The sequence below is a fragment of the Drosophila mojavensis genome, unplaced genomic scaffold (genome assembly GCF_018153725.1).
Source record: "Drosophila mojavensis isolate 15081-1352.22 unplaced genomic scaffold, ASM1815372v1 contig_108, whole genome shotgun sequence".
Taxonomy (NCBI): domain Eukaryota; kingdom Metazoa; phylum Arthropoda; class Insecta; order Diptera; family Drosophilidae; genus Drosophila; species Drosophila mojavensis.
In genome coordinates this window covers 1,637,062-1,664,658 of record NW_025318636.1, presented here as the reverse complement: position 1 = coordinate 1,664,658, position 27,597 = coordinate 1,637,062, and the positions used below count along the sequence as shown (strand labels likewise).

At 38.1% G+C, this 27,597-nt stretch overlaps 1 protein-coding gene across 2 annotated transcripts; it reads left to right on the top strand.

Annotated features, from left to right (window-relative positions):
• Positions 1–151: 151 nt before the first annotated feature.
• On the top strand, positions 152–27,597 carry LOC6578217 (cystathionine gamma-lyase). Of its 2 annotated transcripts, XM_002004097.4 has the most exons (6): positions 154–356; positions 17,786–17,982; positions 18,039–18,129; positions 26,529–26,796; positions 26,862–27,189; positions 27,331–27,597. In XM_002004097.4, the coding sequence occupies exons 1-6, from the start codon at positions 156–158 to the stop codon at positions 27,500–27,502; spliced, it is 1,257 nt and encodes a 418-aa protein (XP_002004133.4). In that variant the 5' UTR covers positions 154–155; the 3' UTR covers positions 27,503–27,597. The 2 variants fall into 2 exon arrangements, with proteins under 2 accessions (XP_043862937.1, XP_002004133.4); XM_044007002.1 differs by lacking the exons at positions 17,786–17,982; positions 18,039–18,129 and having other exon boundaries at positions 152–356.

Below are 27,597 nucleotides of genomic sequence, written 5' to 3'. Positions count from 1 at the left end.
ATATTTATTTTGACTCGCAAAAAACATTTTCAAGTTTGCAATTTGGTGAAAAGTTCGTACACACAAAATTCAGTTCATACCGTATTTCGTTCGTCCCCCTATAAAAATTAAAGTGTAAATGGTGTATAATCATTACCAATAAGAACAGAGAAACCATGTGCTTTGAAGCAGTAACCAACAAGTGTTTGTCGCGTGCAGAGAAATTATTAATAATGAGTTTTAAAGTTCAGCCAAAGGGCTTTGCCACTAAGTCTATTCACGCTGGTCAGGATCCGGAGCAATGGAAGAGTGCTTGTGTCATACCACCTATATCATTGAGCACAACTTTTAAACAAGATGCCCCGGGAGAGCATCGTGTAAGTTACATTTACGAAACTGTAAGGGCTAATCGGCAGCCTTCGGCACAATCTAAATATTTACGCAATTAAAGTACTAGGTACGTATATACATATACACATATGTTCATTTTTGTGTATATATATGTATATATGTATATACATCTATGAATATTTAGATTATGTCGCTAGCTGCTGATTAGCTTTTATATATGTATATTTACATACATATGTATGTATGTACATACATATGTATATATGTATGTATATGTAAAAGTATAGGCACACTAAAATATCAAACTTCTAAAGCTAGCTACACACGATGCAAACAATTTGCCGCAAGTTGATTGCTGCAATCAAATTTGCACGTTTGAACACGAGTGCAAACATTTTGCTGCAAACAAAAAATTTGCAATAACTGTTTGCGGCAACATTTTTTGCTTGTCTGAACACCGAATTTTGCCGTTAGCTTGGTTGCGTCAGTTGTTTGCTTGCTTGCATGTGCTGTTTGCTTTCAGCCGCAATATTGCAGCAAGCAAAGCAAAATGTGGGATCGCGAGAAAACGATTGAATTAATTGAATTTTTATGGGATGTTTGGTCAGCAGACTTTAAAAATAATTATAAAAAGCAAAATGCTTATCGCGAAATTGCTAAAAGAATTGTACTTTTTCTAATAAAAAATTGAAATCACTGACTGACATGCGAAAATTGTAATTGTTTTTTTCATCACCATATTGTAGCTCTTTTAAAAGGTTCTGATGCACTCATTTTTCATCTCTTTTAGTAATCCACTCTTTCACCCAACACTTTTTTTTTTTTGGCAGACTTTGATCTTCTCATTTTTTTGTTTTATCAAAATTGCTAATATAGCAACAGCAGCAACTCTCGATTGTTGTGCCGACATAATATAAACACGTCGTTATTCCTTGAATTTTTCAATTCCACTGAACTTTCAAATGAGTGTCACTTGCAAGCAGTGCAAACAAAAACAAAAAATGAAAATACGTGTAGACATTAATGCAATATATTGCACGAAATAGCCATGCAAAAGTTTGAGTGCAAAACAAAAATTGATTGAAGCAAGTAATTTGCATGCAATATTTGCATTGGTGTGAACATTTGTGCAAACTTTTGCTGCAAATTATTTTCAACTTGCTGCAAATTGTTTACATCATGTGTACCTAGCTTAAGTGCTGTAACTTTTTTTTAACCCAACTATAAATAAATGAACAACTGTATTTATTAAAACATATATTCTACTAATATTTAACGAAAAAAAAAAAAAATTAAAATTGTGCTTTGGTTCACTTGCATAGAACTAAAGTATAAATATGGGCCAAATTTTCGTCAAGTATTGGCACAAAAGGCGTAATCAGTCAATTCCATCGGTAGTCATTCACCCCAATACTTTGGCGGGAACCTAAGAAGGAGCTTCAGGAAAATAACTTGCTCAAAACGGTTAAGCACGGTGGAGTTAATGTGAAGGTTTGGGAGTGTTTTGCTGCTTCTTCAAGCATGTTTAGAGATAGAGGATTGAAGTCCAGATATTCACCTATTAGAAAGAAAGATCCGATATCATCGAAAAACCTCAAAGGATTCTTTAAAAGATGCCCAACGCGCTGGATGGGCCAAAATCATACTTATGAAAATTCAATGCAGGCGGTTATTCAGTCTAAAGGAGGACCCACAAAATATTGGGGTTTTATATGGTTTTAATAAAAATAGTTTTTCATTTATTTATAGCTGTGTTAAAAAAGTTACAGCTCTTAGAAGTTTGATTCTTCAAGTATACCAATACTTTTTTGGTTCACTGTATACTAGAGGCCTGCACGAATGCATTTGAAACTCTAAACGAGACACTCGTGTTTTGTTAGTGCTTGCTGTCTCACAGTCCTGTTAGAGCGTTAAATGAAACAACTCCACATTTGCCGAATTTAAGATTGAAACTGAACTGTTTATTGCTTAAAATCCTAGTTCTTATATACCTAACAGAGACTTTTAAAACTACTTCCAGTCACTGGAAGGGTGCATTTTCTCATACAAACAAGTGCACAGTATCCCTTTTTTAGATCGCTGGGTCCAGGCTCACGTTACATTTACATATTGGTCGCTGCATTGGTCGCTGCAACTAAGGGGTGACATATTTATTACTTTGTGTCGGATAACGCGCAGGTTATCGAGTATTGTCCCTATTTTTATTATTATGTATGTTCATGTTTGAACATTTTGCCAGGGGCCCAAAAATGTTGTGGCTGTAAAAATGTTTATTTTTTGTTCGATGACTCGCAGATCATCCAGTATTGACATGTTTTCAACATTCTGCCAGAGGGGCCAAAAAAAAAAAAAAAAAAATATATATATATATATATATATATATATATATTTTTATTTTTTTTTTTTAAATTTTAATATTAGTTTGATAACGCGCAGGTTATCGAATATACATATATATTTTTTTTATGTTTCAAATTATATGGGACCAGGAAATGTTACAGCTTTTAATCGCCTCTTTACATTACATTTTCTTATTGTATATATGATTAATATTAATGCAATAAAAATACTTATTACATTGAAGCATGACCTGATATGTGATGAAAATGAAGCCCTTTTAATTCTATATGGCTCTCCTTTATTTGCTGTATTGCTATTTGTAAATGCTCAATTTCTTTAGTATGGTTTATTCTTGATAGTTCTAATGGGTTCCTTTTGTTGTAAGTAATTGATATATTTCTTTTACCTGTACCTGTCCTTTTCCCTGGTAGGACTAAATTCTCGGACAAACTTTCTTTTATCTTGGCTATTTCTTCCCCAAATTGGTAAGGCTTCAATATCACCGGGCTCAATCTGCTATGATTTATATCAATTAGCATATTTATTACCCCTGTTTGAATCTTGTCACATTCTTCGATTAAGGAATTTAATTGATTTGTTATCATAAAGAAATTAATTGCTTCCTTATACACATAATACGATTCTTTTAGCAATTCTGTCATATTGTCTATACGTATATTCATGTCAAATAAATGAATATTTATTTCCTCCGTGGTTCTTTTGAGTATATTTGCTGTGGAATCTATTATTGATGTCTATTTCTCACTCCATTTTTTTATGTTTTGTTGGTTGTCTAATAAACTGACCATGTTTTCTTCCATTTGTTCTCGATCGTCTGTATCCATTATCCCAAATAGCAGGTGGTATAATGAGCCCATGAATTCGAAAGGTGCACGTTTGGTTCTTGATTTATTTTGTAGTATAAATAGTTTGTTATTATCATCTAATTCTGCTATTCGTCTTTTTGTGTTATTTAGTATTATATTACATTGGTCCTCGAAACTCTGTAGTTTCGTACACACTGCTCTCATTTTCCCTTCTAATTCACTCCCTTTCTTTAACATGTCAAAATATCATAGCTTGCAAAAAAACTGTTAACACTTTTTCGTTGTCTGCAAAAAAGTGTCTTTCAGTGACACAGTCAAAAAAACTCAGACAGAAAGTGTTTTTGTCGCGTCTGGCTTAGCTCTCTCGCGCTCTGAGGGAGATAGTTGTTTCTGTTTTCGTTTCCTCAAGTCAAACACTGATCGTTTGCTTGAGTTAAAGAAGTAACGGTAAGTTGCGTTTGTATGGGTAATCACGCGCGATTGCTGCGTTCTTTTTGTATGTATGTATGCGTGTATTTACATGCACACGAAGGCAAAAACATTTTCTGCTGAGTTTGTTAGTCAAAGTGTTTTTTGCTGAGAAGCTTTGTGTGAGGGAAAATCGTGTTAGTTTTACGCGACACTCATGTGAGAGCGTCACACGAATGAGTGATCGCATTGCGTCTGAGCGAAACAGATGCTAAAGAAAAAAGAGAGTGACGCTCAGAGAGAGACGTGTCTACACAATTTTTTTTTGGGTATGATGCGAGAAAGAGAATAAACGAAAAAACGCTCAACTCTCATTTGCAAGCTCTGCAAAATATGAATCTAGGTTATAGTAAATAATTAGATCCCATTGGATCTAAAAAGATTGCCGAGTTGTTACCTAATTTGTTAAAATTGTTATCTTGTCGCTTTTCGTTACTTCTGCACTTGATACCTGAAAGAAAAGAGCTAAAATTAGCATTGCCATTAGTACTTTTAGTCTTGATCCTCTTAGGTCTGAGTCTTCATTTTTTAATTCACCCAGCTGACATACTTTATTGATTGGTCGTGTAACTAACCCTTCTTGAGATTTAAATTTTACGACTCTAACTTTATTGTCTTGGCCTTTGTGAACTTCTTTTATTATCCCTAGTGGCCATCTAGCAGGGTGACAATTTTCATCCTTTATTAATACTATTTGCCCTTCTTCTAAATTGGGCATCTCTTTTTTCCATTTATTTCTTTTCTGAAGGGTATATAAATAGTCATTTTTCCACTTATTCCAAAAATCTCTCCTCATTTTTGGATCAGTTTCCATCTATCTAGGTTTCCTATTTTTTCTTCTCCTGTTGACTCCACTTCACTTACTGTGGGTCTACCTATTAAAAAATGGCCTGGAGTTAGTACTTCGATATTATCGATATCATCCCCTGTAGTATATAGAGGTCTGGAGTTTAAGACTGCTTCAATCTGACATAATAGTGTTGTCATTTCTTCAAAGGTTAAATTGCTATCTCCTATTACTCTGTCTTTCACTGACACAGTCAAAAAAACTCAGACAGAAACTGTTTTTGTCGCGTCTGGCTTAGCTCTCTCGCGCTCTGAGGGAGACAGTTGTTTGTGTTTTCGTTTCCTCAAGTCAAACACTGATCGTTTGCTTGAGTTAAATGAAGTAACGGTAAGTTGCGTTTGTATGGGTAATCACGCGCGATTGCTGCGTTCTTTTTGTATGTATGTATGCGTGTATTTACATGCACACGAAGGCTGAGTTTTTTAGTCAAAGTGTTTTTTGCTGAGAGTCTTTGTGTGAGGGAAAATCGTGTTAGTTTTACGCGACACTCATGTGAGAGCGTCACACGAATGAGTCATTGCATTGCGTCTAAGCGAAACAGATGCTAAAGAAAACAGAGAGTGACGCTGAGAGCGAGACGTGTCTGCCCAATTTTTATACCCTGAACCCATTTTCAAATCAGGGTATAATGGTTTTGTTGAAATGTATGTAACAGGGAGGAGGCGTGGCAGACCCCACAAAGTATATATATTCTTGATCAGGGTGACGAGCTGAGTTGATTTGGCCCTGTCCGTCTGTCTGTCCGTCTGTCCGTATGTATGAACGCGTCGATTTCAGAAGATATAAGAGCTAGAGACTTCAAATTTTTTTTTTAAATGTCCGTAATTACAGCGCGCATATCAAGTTTATCATTAAAAATCGATAACTCATCTCGATCTTTTTTTATCGATAAAAAACCTTATCGAAACCCAGTTATAAAATTATATCTTCTATACGTTTATTGCTAGAGTCTCCAAATTTTAAATGTAGACTTATATGTATTTTATATAATTTCGATTTTTATTGTTATTTACCCCCCACCCTTATATCCACCCCCTCACCCTCACCTTTGTACAAGGCGTATTTCAAGTACTAGAGACTTGTGCTTTGGAATGTACATTTTCATACATACATTTTCCCCATATGATTACGCCCTGAAAGTTTCATTAAGATTGTACGTCTAAAAATTAAATTATTCAACAAATAAATTCTTATAATGTTGCCCACACTACAGCGCAGCCCAAGCGCAGTCGCTGCTTACTGCGCAGTTAGCAGAGCGCGTTCTAATACGTGCGTGTGTATGTATGTGTGTCGAAAATAAGTGCAGACTGATTAGAATATCAGATTAGAGGGTTCAGGGTATATCCTAGTCGAGCAGTCTCGACTAGAGTCTTCTTACTTGTTATACCCTGAACCCATTTTCAATGGGAAATCAGGGTATAATGGTTTTGTTGAAATGTATGTAACAGGCAGAAGGAGGCGTGGCAGACCCCACAAGGTATATATATTCTTGATCAGGGCGACGAGCTGAGTCGATTTGGCCCTGTCCGTCTGTCCGTCTGTCCTAATGTTTGAACGCGTCGATTTCCGAAGATATAAGAGCTAGAGACTTGAATTTTTTTTTAAAATGACCGTATATACAGCGCGGACGTCGAGTTTGCTTTTAAAATTCGATAAATCATCCCGTTATGTTTTTATCGATTAAAAACATTCAAGTTCAAATCAGATGCCACTATAGGTAATTGTGAATGATTTTTCTTTTTTTTAAATTTCTCAAATATTCAATATAATATGTAGATCATATGATGAAAGTTTCATTAAATTCCGTTCAGTCAAAAATTAATAAAAAATAATCAAGTATTTGGCCAATTAACAAACGCACGTGCAGCAGCTACAACAGCATCGTATGCGTGTGTACACATACATTCAAACTTCTTCTAGAAACATTCGTTGAATCACATCAGCTGTTAGTTTCGTTTAGTTTTGGTAGATGGCGCTGCAGCAGTGAATCTATTTGAGTTTTGCCAGCGCCACTACCAGGAGTGAGGTGGCCTAGTGTGTTAGCTGCATGACGCTCGATCGAGAAGTTGCGGTTCGAATCCCGATCGATGCAACTGATGTTAACTTTTTTAATTGTTTCAAAATATTTTTATATTTTATGAAATGAGTTTGGTATTTTATTTATATTTTTAAATACATCGAAATTGAAATTTCAGCCATACTAAATGGGCATTTTTATTTGTTGGGTTCAGGGTAGTATCTAGTCGAGAACTCTCGACTAGAGTTTTCTTACTTGTTAAATGATATTTTACTGACTTTACTCCCGCTTCCCAAATTCCTCCAAAGTGAGGGCTTGCCGCCCGGATAAAATGTCACTTTATTTGTTCTTTTTCTAACATTGAAGAAATTTTTGTATTTTCTTGAATTGTTTTCTTAAATTCTTTCTCTAGTTTTTTAGCTGCTCCTACAAAGTTTGTACCGTTATCAGAATATATGTTTAAGTATTTTCCTCTCCTTGCAATAAATCTTCTCATTGCAGCTAAAAATGCGTCTGACTTTTAGTCAATAACTGCTTCTAAGTGTATAGCTTTTGTTGCCATGCACACAAATAATGCTATGTACCCTTTATACATATTTTGCCCACGATACTTAGAACATTTCATATAATAAGGCCCTGCATAGTTTATTCCCGTATTCAGGAATGGGTATGACATTGTAATTCTATTCATAGGGAGATTTGCCATTATTTGCTGTGTGGGTGTATGATTATATCTAGTGCATGTAATACAATTACGTAAGTATTTCTTTAGACACTTTCAGATTATGATTATAACATGAATATGCATGTAATTGCCAAAGCACAAGTCTCTAGTATTTGAAATACGCTTTTTACAAAAGTGAGGGTGAGGGGTGAATTTAGAGGTGGGGGGTTAATTTTTAACAAAAACCGAAATTGTATAAATTGCATGTAAGCATACATTAAAAATTTGGAGACTCTAGCAATAAAGGTGTAGAAGATATAATTTTATAACTGGTTTTCGATAAGGTTTTTTATCGATAAAAAAAGATCGGGATGAGTTATCGATTTTTAATGATAAACTTGATATGCGCGCTGTAATTACGGACATTTTACAAAAAATTTGAAGTCTCTAGCTCTTATATCTTCTGAAATCGACGCGTTCATACATACGGACAGACGGACAGACAGACGGACAGGGCCAAATCAACTCAGCTCCTCACCCTGATCAAGAATATATATATATATATACCTCCTTCTCCCTGTTACATACATTTCAACAAAACCATTATACCCTGATTTCCCATTGAAAATGGGTTCAGGGTATAATAAATAATAACAAGATTTTATTCATATAAATTAATTTTATAAACTCAGCCATTATTTTATTTAATTTTTTATACCCTGAACCCATTGAAAATGGGAAATCAGGGTATAATGGTTTTGTTAAAAGTATGTAACAGGCAGAAGAAGGCGTGGCAGACCCCACAAAGTATATATATTCTTGATCAGGGCGACGAGCTGAGTCGATTTGGCCCTGTCCGTCTGTCTGTCCGTCCGTCCGTCCGTCCGTCCGTCCGTCCGTATGTATGAACGCGTCGATCTCAGAAGATATAAGAGCTAGAGACTTGAAATTTTTTTTCCTAGGTCCGTGTATATCACGCGCATGTCAAGTTTTTCTCTATATATCGATAACTACTTCCGATATTTTATTATCGATTAAAAACCTTATGGAAAGCTAGTTATTTAATTATATCTCCTACACCTTTAAAGCTAGAGCTTCCAAATTTTATATGTAGACTTATATGTATTTTATATAATTTCGATTTTTATTGTAATTTACCCCCACCTTTATATCCACCCCCTCACCCTCACCTTTGTAAAAGGCGTATTTCAAGTACTAGAGACTTGTGCTTTAAAATGTACACACATTTGAATATTATAATTATGTTCTGAAAGTTTCATTAAGATTATATGTCTAGAAATTAAATTATTCAACAAATAAATTCTTATAATGTTGCCCACATTGCAGCGCAGCCCAAGCGCAGTCGCTGCTTACTGCGCAGTTAGCAGAACGCGTTCTAATACGTGCGTGTGTATGTATGTGTGCCGAAAAGAAGTGCAGAGTGATTAGAATATCAGATTAGAGGGTTCAGGGTATCTCCTAGTCGAGCAGTCTCGACTAGAGTGTTCTTACTTGTTTCAAATTGAAATTTAAAAGCATAAAATTAAAGTACCGTACCATTTTTTTTGTTTGTTTTACTCTGCTCAAAGCGTAAGAAGTAAAGTAAAACAGAATACTTGGTGACTTTGAGTACCATTCGTTTCATTCGGCAGCAATGCTTTCGATGCTCAAACACATGCAAATATCACTATATTTATATATATATACATACGTATATACATTCGGCAAAAAAAGTTTAGGTACATTCCTTAAATAAACATTCATTGTTAAAAAACCCTTTAACTTATATGACAATTAATGAATTGTAATTTATTTATGAAATAGGCAAAACAAAATTTGTTTGCTTCATGTGTGACCTTTTTATGCACCAAAAAAAGGGTAAAACTTCCTTAATGCAGTCCAAACAAAATTAGATACACTTCGTCTGACCCTTTCACAGTTAGGTCAATTTTAACATTTCAAACGGTAAATTTTCTTCTTTTCTTTTATTCGAGTCATATACTTGAGTTATTATGAATCGCAATTTCATTTTTGTCATTTTTGCGATAGTAATTGGTCTATATGGGTCGAGGAAAGCAAATCCCACTAGAAACGCGACAAATAATAATAAATCTTTACTGAGAAGGAAAAGGAGTACGCCAAACGATTGGGCGATCCCCTTCCTCAGGAGCTAGCGTGCATCCCCAAACTGTGCGAAATGTGCTCCACGAGGAGGAGTACAATGCCCGAACTTAGCGCAAGAAACCTTTGATTTCCAACGCCAATAAAAAAAACGCCTAGAATTTGCTCAGAAGCACCTAGACAAGCCGTTACATAACCCGGCACAATCTCCTGACCTGGAATTTACTAGATAAAAGGATCCAGAAATATAAATATCCTCAAAAGATTCCTTAGTCAGTTTTGAGCTCCGAGTGGGTTAAAATCACCAAAAATCCCACCAAACCCTTAGTGCGAAGTATGCGTCTTCGACTGCTTGCAGTAATTGCTGCAAAAGGCGGTCCTACTAAATATTAATACATATTTATAGATAGTTTTTTGAAGTTTACCTAAACTGTTTTGGCATGTTTCTCTTGTTTTTTATACCCTGAACCCATTTTCAATGGGAAATCAGGGTATAATGGTTTTGTTGAAATGTATGTAACAGGCAGAAGGAGGCGTGCCACACCCCACAAACTATATATATTCTTGATCAGGGCGACGAGCTAAGATTTGGCCCTGTCCGTCTGTCTGTCCGTCCGTCCGTCCGTATGTATGAACGCGTCGATTTCAGAAGATATAAGAGCTAGAGACTTTTTTTCCTAGGTCCGTGTATATCACGCGCATATCAAGTTTTTCTTTATATATCAATAACTACTCCCGATATTTTATTATCGATCAAAAACCTTATCGAAAGCTAGTTATTTAATTATATCTCCTACACCTTTAGAGCTAGAGCTTCCAAATTTTAAATGTAGACTTATATGTATTTTATATAATTTCGATTTTTGTTGTAATTTACCCCCCACCCCTATATCCACCCCCTCACCATCACCTTTGTAAAAGGCGTATTTCAAGTACTAGAGACATGTGCTTTAGAATGTACATACATTTTCACCATATAATTACGCCCTGAAACTTTCATTAAGATTGTACGTATAGAAATTAAATTATTCAACAAATAAATTCTTATAATGTTACTACACTACAGCGCAACCCAAGCGCAGTTAGCAGAGCGCATTCTAATACGTGTGTGTGTATGTATGTGTGTCGAAAAGAAGTGCAGACTGATTAGAATATCAGATTAGAGGGTTCAGGGTATCTCCTAGTCGAGCAGTCTCGACTAGAGTCTTCTTACTTGTTTTTATTTAAATAAGTTAATGATAAGGTTTTTATGTGGCCAAATATAAAATTTTATAGATCGCATTAACACTTTTGTTTATTTCGTTTCATTTAACCACTTTTTAATACAGTTAAGTTGAAATATCGTTGTGTACCTAAACTTTTTTTTGCCGACTGTATAAGCAGGCCTATAGTACATACATATACCATCGATAGTAACACGATAGCCCCCAATATCAAACAACTGTAATTAAGTATTGTGAGGAGCAATATAGGTATGCCTCCAATGGGAGGCTGCCACGCAGGAAAGTGGCGTCACCCAGATCACGCCACTTTACCGTTTTTATGGGCACGAGCAACAGAAAGGCCCCGCTCCAGAGCCGAACAGGCCCCGTTACCACACGAAGCAGGGCCTGGGGCTGGGGTATAAAAGGTCACCAGCAGCTCCATACGGGGCGGTCGAAATTATAGTGAAGAGAAGATATCAAGTGAAAGTCGAAATGCGTGAAGGAAATGCCAAAGTCAAGTGAAAGTCAACGCGAGTGGTAAATCAGGACTCCCAGGCCATCGTGGGAACAGCAAGGACATCCAGAGGGAATCCTTGCGGATCATCAGCGGCACCGATCAGGACATCGGTGCATATCAGCGGCTTAAGCGACGCCTGCACATCTGAGTAAGTTCACGTAGCCGTGCGCAAGAGAAGTGTTTGTGAGTGAAACGTAGCTAGTGTTGTGCTGCGAACGAGTGGGATAGTAGGAGAGGCCTGTATATCTGAGCGAACCGCCAGAGTTTACAGATCGAAATCCTGGCGTTTCCCGAATCGTCCCGGTGAACTAGCGTGTTTTAGCACGACACTCTCCCAGCCGGAGTGCGTTGAACCAGCGCTCAGTAGGTGTGCTTCGCTAAAGCCAACCAGCGCACCAGCATAAATTTAAGTGACGTGTACATTTAAAACTTATTAAGAGAATATACATTTACGCTATAAAACCTAAATTCACAAGTGACTAACTAATATCGCAGGGGTTTCAACAAATAAATTTGTTGGCACGAATCCACAGTCAGCTGAAACTAGCCCAGCTTAGACTCTGGATAAACCGAAGGTTCGTTACAGTATTTAAAAACTTTTCCTACTCCATGTCCTAAATGATTAAAATTCTTTAAAATTCGGTTAATATAAAATAACATAAAAAAACAGTTTTACTAAATTCAATTAAGTAAAAATTGTATAATAGAAAATTATAAAAATGGGTATTGTGGTTATTGGGCTTTTGATCATACTCCTTTCCACACGCCAAACATTTTGCAAAATTTTTGTCGCTTGATTTTTTAAAATATTTCCATACATCCTACATTTCAATTTTAATATTCTCCTTGCTTTTTTAGACGTAGAACTCTTGTCCGAATCTGATTTTTCTGATTTTTTATAATCATAGCTCGCAAATACAGTGGGTCAAAAAAGTATTGGCACACTTGAAAAATCAAACTTCTAAGAGGTGTAGCTTTTTTTGGAACACAGCTATAAATAAATTAAAAACGGCATTTATTAAATCCATGTTTTCTAATAATATTTAACAAAAAAAAATTAAATTTCTTGTTTGGTTCACTTGCAGAGAACTAAAATATAAATATAGGCACAAATTTTCGTCAAAAAAGTATTGGCACAAAAGGCGTAATCAGTCATTTTCATCGGTAGTTAATCACCCCAATACTTTGTGGGTCCTCCTTTAGACCGAATACCCGCCTACAAACGTCTCTTCATGATAATTATTGGCCTTGACGTTTCATAAGTAGTGATTTTGGCCCATTGAGCACGTAGGGCCTCTTTGAGAGAATCCTTTGAGGTTATTTGATGATATCGGATCTTTCCTTCTAATAGGTGCCACACATGCTCGATGGGATTCCCATCCGGTGATTGGGGCGGTGTTTTGAACTGCTTGCAATGGTATATGAGCCACTCCTGCACAGTATAAGACAAATGTTTTGGGTTATTGTCTTGATGAATCTGGCAATCAGTGCCACTGAGACGCAGTTTTTGAATATCTGGACTTCGATTCTCGTTGAGAATGTCTCTATAAACATGCTTGTCCATAGTGTCATCAATAAACACAAGGTTTCCAACTCCAGAAGCAGCAAAACACCCACAAACCATTACATTACTTCCACCGTGCTTAACCGTTTTGAGCAAGTTATTTTCCTGAAGCTCCTTCTTAGGTTTCCGACAGATTTTTTGCGCTCCATCTGAGCCGAGTCCAAATTTAATCTATTAGGGTCTGATGGAGCGCAAAAATCCAGATATTCAATAATAATAACTAGTATTATTTATTAAAATTATAGACCGTTTAACTCCAGTATTCGATACTCAAAGATTAAAGAAAAACGATATGAGTATCCATCATACGACTTCGTGGGTCGCAGACATCACATATTATTGCCGATGCGAGTCGCCCCGAAGGCACTAAGCTACCAGGGGTGATTAGGCATCGTAATGCGATCTTCGATACTCCAGACATAGCCGCCTTATGAGAAATCCAAAAAAATTATTGGATTACTTTCCCTAAAAGTTTGAGGCAATGCGGTACATCTCAAGGTCCCTCCCCCAAGTTCCGCCCACTGCACACTGGTCCAAATTCCCGATTTGGTGGCATAAATTCCAAAAATGTAGTTACAGAGTTGATAATTGCCATATTCAATAATTGTACCATAAATAATATTTAGACAAAAAATTGGACCAATTTAACCCCGCCCATGTAACCCTACGTTGCGCATGCGTAATTGAAGTTAGCACATTTAATATGTGTATATATAAGTATTTATTATAATTGGGAGCCAATATTTTTGTTTGAAATATTTATTTTAAAATAATAATTGTGTTTTAATTATCTTCTATTTCTAATTCAAATGAATATGGGTTTACTTTCAGAATCGGTATCTTTATCCGTGTTAGAAGCATTATTGTTATTGAATGCAAAGCAAGCTACTTTTAATAAAGAGATAAAATCTTTAGGCAATACTTGTTTCTTGTTTTGAGCTGATCTTTTTTTGAGACATATACTCGAAATAAGTGGATCGGAGAAGTCAATCGATCTTAAAAACACATCCAACATATTATTACTCCGAAAATTTTGGTGTGCATGCATTTTTCTGTCCCGTTTATAAAATTTATTTTTCGCTTCTGAAGCATTTGCTATATTCCGTTTAAGACGAGCTCCTGCTGATTCATAAGATAAAGGCGGTCGTCCCACTTTAATTGCCGATGATGTTTCTAGAACATCTCTGCTTTATGGGATATCCAAGCTTGTTGAAAGCCACTTTGACTGTTTTGCTTTCAAAGTTTTTAAATTATTAAAGCATTGTGGCAAATTAAAAAAAAAATATATATGTAGGTCAAAACTTTTGAGCCTTATTTTGATCGCTTATATAGATTTTATAAATTTGCTCACATATCCAGCTGGATACCGCAGATGCTTTTCGATTGCTTTTTGCCCAAATGTCAAAAAGTGCCGCGCGGCAGTACGCTAACTTTGCTGTAATTTGTCAAATACAAAGTTAATGTGCTAAAAGCCGTGAAAATCAATGGTAACACAATTTAATACATACTTTCAATTTAACATAATTACAAATTGGTAGAAATTGGCAGGAAGTTAGTTTCCACTCTACAGTAGACACACACGATAGTTAAGTTTTTTTTTTTTTTAGGACAAAACAAGCTATTAACATAAACAAATGAACACATTTTGTTGCATTTACATTTTACATACCTTGTTCAATATTATCCTTTACTAAAAATGATTAAAATATTGTTTTGTTTAAAGTTTCACAAGCACAAAGTCTGCTAAAATTTTCCCTTTTTTCGCAAAGTAAACAGCTGATTAAAAAATGCGCAAAAATTCCAGGGATGCAGAAATTAAAAAAAAAAATTTTTAATTTAAAATATTTCAAGTGTGCTTTTTATACCCCTGAGTTATAGATTTTTAAAGCAAAACTCAATATCCGCGTGGTATACACGGACATTTCACAAAAAAATTGAGGTCTCTTGCTCTTGTATCTTCTGAAATCGACGCGTTCAAACATACTGACAGACGGACAGAGGCAAATCGACTCAGCTCGTCGCCCTGATCAAGAATATAATAATATGCCACGCCTCCTTCTGCCTGTTACATACATATCAACAAAACCATTATACCCTGATTTCCCATTTATAGGGTATAATTAAAACGAAACATGTATGAACAAGTAAGAAAGCTCTAGTCGAGACTACTCGACTACGAGATCCCCTGAACCCTTGGAGCAATAGCTATTTCAATAATTTTTCGCGTCTTACAGCTTACACAAGAAACACGCACACACACACACACACGCGCACGCACGCACGCACACACAGGCATACATACACATACACACACATACATACACACATACACACACATACATACACACATACACACACACACACACACACACACACACACATACATACACAAACAATTACATACATATACACACACACAAGCATAAACACGCATGGGCGGCAGTGAGCGCTACTATGAGAACTTAATTGCTTAATAACTTTTTTGTGGACGTACGATCATCATGAAACTTTCAGATTATGATTATGACATGGATATGCATGTAATTGCCAAAGCACAAGTCTCTAGTATTTGAAATACGCTTTTTACAAAAGTGAGGGTGAGGGGGTGAATTTAGAGGTGGGGGGTAAATTTTAACAAAAACCGAAATTGTATAAATTGCATATAAGCATACATTAAAAATTTGGAGACTCTAGCAATAAAGGTGTAGAAGATATAATTTTATAACTGGTTTTCGATAAGGTTTTTTATCGATAAAAAAGATCGGGATGAGTTATCGATTTTTAATGATAAACTTGATATGCGCGCTGTAATTACGAACATTTTAAAAAAAATTTGAAGTCTCTAGCTCTTATATCTTCTGAAATCGACGCGTTCATACATACGGACAGACGGACAGACGGACGGACGGACAGACGGACAGACGGACAGACGGACAGACAGACGGACAGGGCCAAATCAACTCAGCTCGTCGCCCTGATCAAGAATATATATACTTTATGGGGTCTGCCACGCCTCCTTCTGCCTGTTATATACATTTCAACAAAACCATTATACCCTGATTTCCCATTGAAAATGGGTTCAGGGTATATAAAAAAAAAATTGAATAATAATAACATCGAAGAGGTTTTGAACCTTCCCTACTTTAACATAACTTGCGTCGCCTTTAGCACCCGCGCCACTGCTTTACTTTTAGAATAACTTAATAACAGAGCGTGATCTGAAAAACTACAATAACGGCTAGAAAATCCAGAAATCAATCGAAATTCGTAGAATATGCTAAATGACGCAATTTTGTCTGTACGCATAGAATACACGATGAGTGTGTGCATATCTATAGGAAAATCTGCTGCTAACTTGGAGGCGGTAACCAAAATATAACAAAAATCGAGATTGTATAGATAAGATATGTAATTTTAAGATCCTAGCTGCAATCATGTACTAGATATGTATAAAAGGGAAGAGCAATGATTTCTTAATTTTAATGGGATCAGACCCTGCTTTTGTTGCGCACTAGAGACTTTAAAATTGCACTATATGTACATATACTCGTGCTGACAGCGTTTGGGCTGTGAATGAGTATTCTGGAATCTGTATCGCCCGATTGCAACGTTTTTACTTGTTGTCACTAACCACAAAACACATAGACCGGACAAGTAATGTAAAGCGTTTTGCATACCTTTTTCGAGCATTAGTTCCCAGACCACTTCGTATTTGCTCGGCTCCTCACTTTTAGGTTCGGGCTACGAAAAAATGGGAACACAAAATCATTTCTCTTTATGCGCTCGGCCGAGATGGTCGGCTGTTGAACAAAAGATTGAAATTTCTTCGCAGCAAGAACCCATGTCTTCCCTTCTGAGTGAAGAGTACTCCGAACTTTTCAAGCCGTTTGCCACGCTTTGTTTCATTAACGTTTCAAAATATTTGAAAAATTGCTATAAAATTTAATCATTAATAAAAAGTTTCAAAATATTTGAAAAATTGCTATAAAATTTAAAAACCTTGCTGTACCAATAATTTAGTTCGTCACTGTATATGTATTAGTGCTAGGACACTTGAAGCAGTTAATCGTTACCACTGTGGTATTTTATAATTTCATTGATGTTCTCTTTGACTGTAAACTTAATTTTAATCTTCATATTTCTACCATCATTAATGAAGCTAAAAGTGTGGTTGGCGCCCAGGCATAAGCACTGGTATATATTTTGTTGCTAATGTGGTGCTGTGCTTTCTCATTCCGATCCTAGAGTCTATTTTGATACCCTGAATCCATTTTCAGTGAGAAAACAGGATATAATGGTTTTCTTAAAAGCATGTAACAGGCAGAAGGAGCCGTGGCAGACTCCTCTAAGTATATACTTATGTATATTCATGATCAGGGCGACGAGCTGAGTCCGTCCGCTGAACGCGTCAATCTCAGAAGATAAATTTAGTATATGATGCGCATATCGAGTTCTTCTCCATCGATAACTTATCGCTTAATTAATTTTTGAAATTATTCCTCCACCCCTATATCTACCTCATCACCATAAATTTATAATAATTTATTTTTTTACAATAATTTATATATATATATTTATAATAATTATTATAAGTTTATAATTACGATCTGAAATTTTCATGAGGATAGTCCCTCAAGTTAGTTATTAAAAAATTAAGTTCCCGTAGAAAGCCCAAACTGGCGTGTATATGCGTGTGTGAGTATGCCTGTGTGTGCGTATGCATGTGCATATGTTGTTTCTTTTATAAGCAGAAATGAAGCGAATAAATATCAGTTGTTCGAAGGGTTCGGGGTATCTCCTAGTCGAGCAGTCTCGACTAGCGCTTTATTGATATACATCTAAAAAGCTCATAATTTATAAAAATAGTATACTTCATTTTTAATAGGGGTATGAATATTCGAGAAGTGGGAATCCCACAAGAAATGTATTAGAAAATTGCTTAGCAGCTCTGGACAATGCAAAGTATGGTTTAACTTTTTCATCTGGTCTTGGTGCTACTACTGCTGTCATTACTATGCTCAATAGTGGTGATCACATTGTAATAGGAGATGATGTGTATGGGGGAACAAATCGACTGATAAGGTGAGTTATATTTTGTATCAAAGTATTTATCTAAAAGTTTTTTCTAAAAATTTTAGACAAGTGGCATCAAGGCTAGGAATTTCGGCAAGTTTTGTCGATGCTACTAATTTAAATATACTTAAGGCTGCCCTCAAGCCTGAAACTAAGGTATGTTACACTTAAATATTATATTTTTATTAGTATAATAAATAACTATTTCTAAGTAGGCCGCTGCCAAGATTAATTACTCCATATAAAATTCCCATATCATTTTTAAACTTTCAAATACGGTTATCGAATATTTTTAAAATATCGTATCGATTATACCTATTTTAAGTTTTGAAAAAAAATATCAATAGGATATTTGATATGCAGCTTAAAAAAAAAATCGGTGTATCAATATATTTTAATTTTTTCCCCTTATGATAAATAAATCCGCCAAAAAAAAAAAAAAATAATAATAAATAAATAAAAAAAAAAGACAAGAAAGCTGTAGTCGACTCTGCCCGTCTACAAGATCCCCTGAACCCTTTCTAGAATCCACCTTGGAACCGGGAGTTATCCTGCATTAACCTTCAAGGTGGAACCCCATATTGTGCTCTAAATGAGCGTTGCCCTCTGTGTGCATGCGTCCAGGTCATACTTCTTCCGCCGCAGAACCTTTTCGGCGAAGTCATAGACTTTTTTCCAAGCATCTATGCTGCTGCACATTTACTGTACTAATGTCTCTACTTTGACTTCACCGACTGTTTCTGCCAGGTCGATTCTTTCTTCCGACCACCTTTTGCAGTTGAAGAAAGTGTGTTCTGCATCGTCCATTACATTTTCGCAGTAAATACAGCTGGATTCGGCAGTTTTCACCATTTTATTTAGATACTTTCGAAAGTATCCATGTTCGGAAAGTAGTTGTGTCAAATAGAACGACGTTTCACCGTGTTTTCTATTTATCCACTTCTCTAGATCGCGGATTATTCTAGCGGTCCATCTTCCATACCTTTCGCATGACCATCTCGCCTTCCACGAGACTATGGTTTGCTGTCGTATACTCTTTGCCGCCTTTGCCGAAGATTCCATATTTTTTTGCGCTCTTGGGCAAGCAAGTCAACCAGTATGACTGCTGCTATCACAGTCACGGCAGCCCCGGAGACTGTGCGGTACGCCGATGTTATCCTTAAGGCTGTTCTGCGTTGCACTGATAACATCGGTTTTCGCCTTACATTCGCCTTTAAGGTGTCCGCCCATACTTCACTTCCATATAGCAATATTGCATTTGTCGCTTCCATGAGGAGTCTGCCGTCGGGCCGTCAATGTTTGCCATCAGTTCACTCAAAGACCCCGTTGCTGTCGCTGTTTTCCGCGTGGCATGCTTCAGCTGTTCCCCGAAGGTAAGTTTACTGTCTAATCTAACGCCTAGATAGTTCAGTGTCCTCTGAGTCCTTATAAGGTTTCCGCTTACTTGCATCTCTATTTCGGTTGGGATCTGATTCCCCGTGAACAGAAGTAACTCTGTTTTATGGGTGGCCAATCCAATCCAAGTTCCAATCCCCGAGAGCTGAGCCATGTCTGCGTGCGGATCATGACTTAGGTTAGTCTCTTTTGGGCCTCTACGGTGTTTCTGGCAGTAATAACGGCTGCGATATCGTCGGCATAGCCAATAAGGAAGGTGTCTTCAGCCATTTCCAGTCTTAGGATGTCGTCGTAGCTGATATTCCACAGGTCTGGTCCCAGGATTGACCCCTGTGCAGCTCCTTCAGTCACTCTATACCGTTTCGTAACAGTTTGGAGTACAGGATTATTCGATCCTGCAAATAGTTCCTGATCATATTCATCAGGTACTCCTCCGGTACATGGAAGCGATTCTCCAAGGAAGCAAGCATATCGGTCCACCTATTAAAGGCGTTTCTAACGTCCAGCGTTGCTAGCAGAACCACTGGGCGCGAGCATGTATTTCCTCTTTGCGTAGCTCTGGCTGCCTGAACCACTTCATCGGTAGCTCCCATTGTGGGTTTTCCTGCTCTGAGCCCGTGTTGCCTGGCGCTAAGTCCTCCAGCGGCCTCTACCGCGGCGAGTAGTCTGGGTCTTATGAGCTTTTCTAACAGCTTCCCCGCTGTGTTTAGCATATACAATGGGCGATAAGCCGGTGTGTCGGGATCGCCTTTGCCTTTGCTAATGAGCATCAGTCTCTGTTCTTTCCACGCTTCTGGGAATATCCTTTCTTTTAGGCATGCTTTATACATCCTATGTAGAAATGTAGGCCGTCCTGATGCTATCACCTTCAGTATCTCTGCCGGTATATTACCTGGCCCGGCGCTTTCTTATTCTTCAGGGAGAGAGCCGGATGTGGATGTGCGTTGGAAATAGTGTTTCCACTATGTGATCCATCGTATCATCATCCATGTTTGGCACTGCTCCGTAGTTTCTCAGCTTCTTCATGACTAGCTTGAAGCCGAGCCCCAAGGGTCTTTATTTATATCTTTGCAGAGCTCTTTCCACTTGTCATGCTTGCTGCGTGTGATAGCAATCGACAGTTCTTTTCTCGCAATCTTAGCTGCTAACGCTTCCGTCATAAAATTTCCAGAGCATCGTGCCCTTGTTAGCCTTCTTCTACATTGTATGCATACCTTCCTTTTTTCTGCAATATCGTGGTTCCACCAGTTCGCCTGTCGTATACCTCTGTGTTTGCTATGCGTTTTTGACATCGAAACGTTATACGCTCTTTCCATAGCTGTTAGGCTTCTTTCGACCACTTGCTTCGAGGTCAATGTGCCGTCGAACTGTCGTTCTCGTCTATCTAATTTAGCTAGTAATTTGCCTGTACCCACCTTGCTTATGTCCCATCTGTGAGAAGTTTTTCTTGGGCATGATGGAGGTTTTTGCTGACTGGTATTCTGGATATCATATGATATATACTCGTGATCACTGCCCGTGAAGTCATCGAGTATCTTCCAGTCCTTTATCCGATCTACAATGTGTTCGGATCCAAAGGTTACGTCAGGTATTGGGCCTTCACATCCCGGCCTATGAAAGGTAGCTCTGCTTCCGCGGTTTGCTACCACTAACCCGGACCTAGCGGCCATATCCATGATTTTCCGTCTTCTGGAGTTAGTAGAGGACATTCCCCAGTCTACTGCTCTTGCATTCAGATCGCCAGCCACGATGAAGGGCTGGGCTCAGTTTATAACAAGTAAGAAAGCTCTTGTCGGGACTGCCCGACTAAGAGATCCCCTGAACCCGTCGTGCAACTGATATTTTAGTAATTATTCGCACACACATACACGCACACGCACACAGCCATACGCATGCACGCATAAACACGCATTGGCTGCAGTGGTGGATAACTATGGGAAGTTAATTGTTTAATAATTCTTGTGGATGGACTATCTTCAAGAAACTTTCAGATTACAAATATAACATAGATTTACATGTATTTGCCAAAGCACTAGTCCCTAGTATTTGAAATACGCCTTTTACAAATGTGAGGGTGAGGAGGTGAATTAGGGGTGGGGAGTTAATTTTGACAAAAACCGAAATTGTATCGATAACAAAATAACGGGGCAAGTTATCGATATTTAAAGCAAAACTCGATATGCGCGTGCTATACACGGACCGAGGAAAAAAATTTCAAGTCTCTAGCTCTTATATCTTCTGAGATCGACGCGTTCAAACATACGGACAGACGGACGGACGGACAGAGCTAAATCGACTCAGCTCGTCGCCCTGATCAAGATATATATACTTCTGCCTGTTACATACTTTTAACAAAACCATTATACCCTGATTTCTCATTTTCAACGGGTTCAGGGTATAAAAATCATAATAGATCGACTCCTATTTCAGTGAATTTACCTTCTGTGCAATCTTCATAAAACATTGTACCAAAAAACTAAATAATTTACAAACTTCTTCTCAGCTGTCCCTGATTTACCAAAACGTACGTGGCTCAAATTCTAAACTTAAAAGTCTATTCTTGCATAGTTTTAGTGTACAATATGATATCGCTTTCACTGAAACATGGTTAAGATATAATATTCATAATAGTGAGATCCTTTCAAGTAATTTCACTATTTATAGACTTGACCGTTCGAGGGGGTGGTGTGTTAGTTGCTGTCCTCATCCTTTTCGTTCCTTCATGATGCAGAGGTTATAGGGGTTAAATTAACACTCCCATCGTGCTCATTATTTATTACATGTTCTTATATCCCTCCTTCATCTGGTGTATAAGTTTATGCTCAAGATATTGATTGTATTAAAGAAATTTATGAAAATATAAATTATAGAAACTTGCTCCTTGTGCTGGGTGATTTTAATATTCCGAACACTTATTGGCCATCAACGTGTACAACAAATTATTTTATTCCGACAATTGATCACTATCTTTTTGATGAATTGTTTAACCTGTCTATGACTTCCATACTCCAGTGCAAATGAGTATTTGTACCTTCAAGATGACCTTAATGCATTTCATCTTTGGTGTGTGGCAAACCATTTGCACATAAATTTCTCAAACTGTATGACAATTACCCCCAGTCGTACCGTTCCTCATATTGTTGAATATAAAATTATTAGCATTTCCTTAGGACGCATCTGTACAGTCAAAGATCTTGGTGTTCTCTTTGACTGTAAACTTAATTTTAATCTTCATATTTCTATCATCATAAATTAAGTATGCTTTTTTTTATCGCTGGTGTAAGGATTTTTAACATCTTTTTATTACCAAGCAATTATTTATTTTGCTTATGCGTCCTATCTTAGAGTATTGCTCACTTGTATGGTCTCCGCAACAAAAACTGCATCAGGATCGTATAAAAACCGGTCTAAATACTGTTTCTTCTCTTTGTCTTAAGGGATCTTAACTGGGACAGTAATTTACGATGACCATCTTAGTAGGCTTCAACTCGTTGATCTTTCGTCATTAATCAATCGCAGAACAGTTTTAGGAATTGTTTTTATACCCTGGATCCATTTTCAATGGGAAGTCAGAGTATAATGTTTTTGTAAATGTATGTAACAGGCAGAAATAGGCGTGGCAGACCTTACAAAGTATATATGTATATTCTTGATCAGGGCGACGAGCTGAGTTGATTTGGCGCTGTCCATCTGTTTGTCTGTCTGTCCGCCCGTCTGTCAGTATGTTTGAACGCGTCGATTTCAGAAGATACAAAAGCTAAAGACCTCAATTTTTTTTTTTGTGAAATGTCCGTGTATACCAGGCGGATATGGAGTTTTGCTTTAAAAATCTATAACTCCTCCCGATATTTTTTATCGATAAAAAACCGTATCGAAAATCAGTTATAAAATAATATCTCTTGCAACTTTAAAGCTAGTCTGCAAATTTAAAATGTATACTTTTATGCAATTTATACAATATCGGTTTTTGTTAAAATTTACCCCCACCTCTATATCCACCCCCAAACTCTGTTTGTAAAAGGCGTATTTAAAATACTAGCGACTTGTTATAATCACGATCTGAAAGTTTCATGAAGATCGTATGCGCACAATTAAGTTCTCATGTGCACACTGCAGCCCATATGTGTTTATCCGTGGGTGCTTGTGTGTGTAAATGTGTTTGTGTGTGTGTGTTTTTTTTTATTTTTATATTCCTTTATTGACAATCTTTATAATACAAGTTGCAAGTTACGTGGTGGCTAGGATAGTGCGCGATGCTTGCGGGACGGCCGTAAAGCATTGCTTCGCAAGCACTGTGCGCTACCTTAGCCTGGGACAGCTCGTCTTCTCATTCGCTCGACTCTGCGGAGCTCCATCATCATTCGCTCGACTCTGCGGAGCTCCATCATCACTGTGGCCGCGAAGGTGCTTGTTAGTTCCCAAGCTTCCTCCGATTCCAGCATGGCGTTGACAATGTTGTCCGCTCTGATGGAGCGGCCCACTGCCTCTTCCAGACGACGCCTCTCCTCCAGGAACCGTCCACATTCGAAAAGAATGAGGTTGGCGTCTTCCACATGCCCTCGCTCGCACCAGGGGCACTCGTCAGATTCCTCGTGGCCAAAGCGCTTCAAATAGCTCCGAAAGCATCTATGTCCCGAGAGGATCTGCGTAAGGTAGAAGTTTACCTCGCCGTGTTTGCGGTTGACCCATGGTTCAAGCTCCGGGATGAGCTTGGGCGTCCACCGCCCTTTAGCTGAGCTATTCCACTTTCTTTGCCATCGTGCAATGCTGTTTGCCCTGATAGCGTTGAGTCGCGCAGGCGCGTGCGAATTCCGCTCCGCGTCATCGGAGATAGTCCTGAAAGCGCAGTAGACTCTGATTGCGCTCAGTCTGTAGATCGCGCAAATGCCCCGGCTGTAGCTCGGCGTTGCCATCGCTCTTGCCCATATTGGCGCAGCATAGAGGATGACGGACCTAATGACGCTCATTAGAAGGAGACGTCGTTGCTGTTTAGGTCCCCGCGTGTTAAGCATAATTCTCCACAGAGCTCTACAAGAATCAGCTGCCTTTTTATGCACATATTCTAAGTGCTCGCGGAAAGTTAATCTTGTGTCTATCATGACACCAAGATACTTTATCGCCCTCTTTGACGCAATGGTGACGCTGCTGATCTTTTTATTGGCAGTTTCCACTCTTTTGCGACTGCTGACTAGGACAACTTCAGTTTTGTGTGCCGCTAGCTCGAGCCCAGCTCCAGTCAACCAGTTTCGTATGCGATTGATACTTTCGCTGCACATATCCTCTGTATCTTTGAGTTCCTTTCCTATGGTTACGACAGCCACATCATCAGCAAAGCCAATGGTGTGCGCGCCTGCTGGTACTTCCAAGCGCAGTACGCCGTCGTAAATGATATTCCATAGGAGAGGCCCCAGCACTGAGCTGACACTGTATGAGTTTGGGGACCCTCACTCGTATTGTATACCAGTGTTCTTCCTCTGAAGTAACTCTTTATTGTTTCTTTAAGATATTTAGGGATATTATATTGTGACAGCGCATTCAGTATCATATCCCAACTAGCTAGCATTCTTTACGTCCAGAGTCGCAATAATGCAGTATTGCTTCGTCCCATGCTTCCATCTTGTGCCATGGATGGCGGAAGTGGCCAGACCAACAACTTTGTTTAGCGCATCCGTTGTTGACCGGGCCTTCCGGAATCCAAATTGATTTGGTGATAGGCCTCCGGCGCTAGTAATCGCAGTCTCTAGTCTAGAGCAGATCAATTTCTCAAACACCTTTCCCATGGTGTCTAAGAGACAGATCGGTCTGTATGAAGATGGCTCATCTGGTGATTTGCCAGCCTTGGGTAGCAACACCAGGTTCTGGGCTTTCCATTTTGCCGGGAACGTCTCTTGAATTAGTCATTCGTTGAATAATTCAGCGAACGTACTAGGGTGCAAGGCGAGGGCTAGCTTTAGCGCACGATTTGGGATCCCATCCGGCCCTGGAGCAGTGTTGGTTCTAAGACCCCGGAGTAACTCTCCTATGATTTCTTCCTCTGTGACTAAAACAATTTCAGTGCTCGTTGAGCCCTGATCAGCAGACTCGGACGCAGGGGCGTGAATGGAGCTTAAACTTTCTGGAAAGAGCGTATAGTCTTTTAACTACTATCTTATATGCCATGCCCCAAGGGTCATATTCGGCTGAGTCGCACAACTCTAGAAAGCATTCTCTTTTGCTTGCCCGAATGGCCCTCTTCAGCTGTCTTCCAGCTGCCTGGTAAGCTAATTGTTTCTCAAAAAACGTAGACCTACCGCGAGCCCGTTGGTAGTTTCTTCTCGCCTGGATGCATTAGCGACGAATGTCACCTATTTGTGCATTCCACCAATACGTAGGCTCTTGTTGTCGCGTTAACTGCTTGCGGCGTAACATGCTGCTATTGCAGGCACTCTGTATTTGGGCTACCATTTGGTATGCTCTGGCCTCAGAATTACCAATTGTGCCCAGAGACTGAATGGCCTCTGAAAAGACTACGGGATCAAAAGCCGATACGACTCCCTCCACAAGGTTGACGCCCTGGCAGGTGGCTCACCTATTGTGAATAGAAGTGCCGTATGATCGCTGCCCATATAGATATCGCAATGGCTCCATGTTGCTCCCCGAAAGAGGGATGAAGTGACAAAAGTAATGTCGATAACAGATCCGTATCCCGCCCGACTGAAGTTATACTCGTGGCCAGTGTTGAGCAGTGCAACATCTAGTGTCGCGAAGATCTCCAGTAGGATATCACCTCTGGCATTTGTTGTGAAGCTACCCCATTCTAACGCCCAGGAGTTGAAATCTCCAGATATAATGGCCTTCCGACCCCTAGCATCCTCGGCAAGCTCGTTGAGCACCGCAGAAAGACACGAAAATATCAGTTGCTCGAAGGGTTCACGGGATTTCGTAGTCGGGCAGTCTCGACTAGAGCTTTCTTTCTTGTTGTCTGTCAATTGGGGCATAGCTGGCCGGAATGGCAAATTAAATACCCCATCGGGTTGGTGAGACTATTGTAATAATTTTCTATACATTTTGTAGGCTTATTAATTATAGTTTTAGTTGATTCTAGTATTGTCAATATCTTTACATAAAATAAAAAACTCTTAATGTATAAAATTATATTTGTATTCAATTGCTTTTTTTAGCTGGTTTGGATAGAATCACCAACAAATCCACTTATAAAAGTTGCGGACATCGAAGCGATTGCAAAAATATGCCATCAGGTTGGAGATATAATAGTAGCGGTAGACAATACATTTCTTACCTCATACTTTCAACGACCTCTCGATTTGGGGGCAGATCTAGTCTGCTATTCATTAACAAAATATATGAATGGGCATACGGATGTTGTTATGGGAGGAATAACAATGAACTGTGATGATCTATATACGAGATTAAAATTTTTACAAAACGGTAAGACTAACACTATTATTAAAAAGTATTATTTATTTATTATTTTATATTATTTATTATTTCAGCGGTTGGTATTGTTCCATCTCCGTTTGATTGTTATCAAGTTAACCGCAGTCTGAAAACATTATCATTGCGTATGCAAAAACATCAGCAAAATGCACTCGAGATTGCAAAATTTCTTGAATCACATAATTTTGTTGAAAAAGTTCTCCATCCAGCGCTGGAATCCCATCCACATCATTCTATTGCTCTTAAACAAACATATGGCTATAGTGGAGTATTTTCCTTTTATATCAAAGGATCCCTAAAGCATTCTACAGCTTTTTTAAAAGCCCTAAAGGTGTTTACATTAGCCGAGAGTCTTGGAGGATATGAAAGTTTGGCTGAGTTACCGTAAGTATTCGTAAATGTTAGATAATGTAGCAGAACACATCATTTATTTTTTGACTCAAATTAAGAAAACGCACTTAATTTATAATATTATATACTATATTCTACATAATGCACTGAGACTTTTTTCAACTTATTTTTTAGATCAATCATGACACACGCCTCTGTTCCTTTTGAAGACCGAAAAGCGTTGGGTATTACTGATGCTCTTATTCGTTTGTCAGTCGGACTAGAGGACTCTGATGATTTAATAAACGATCTACGTTGTGCTTTGGATATTGCAGCCCAAGTTGAAACTCTAGATAAATCAAATTAAGCTAAAATTTTGTGTGTAATGGTAAAATTTGAAAAAAATTGATGATATATATAAAATGTAGTATGTGATGTAATTAAACCATTTTTTTTTTAACA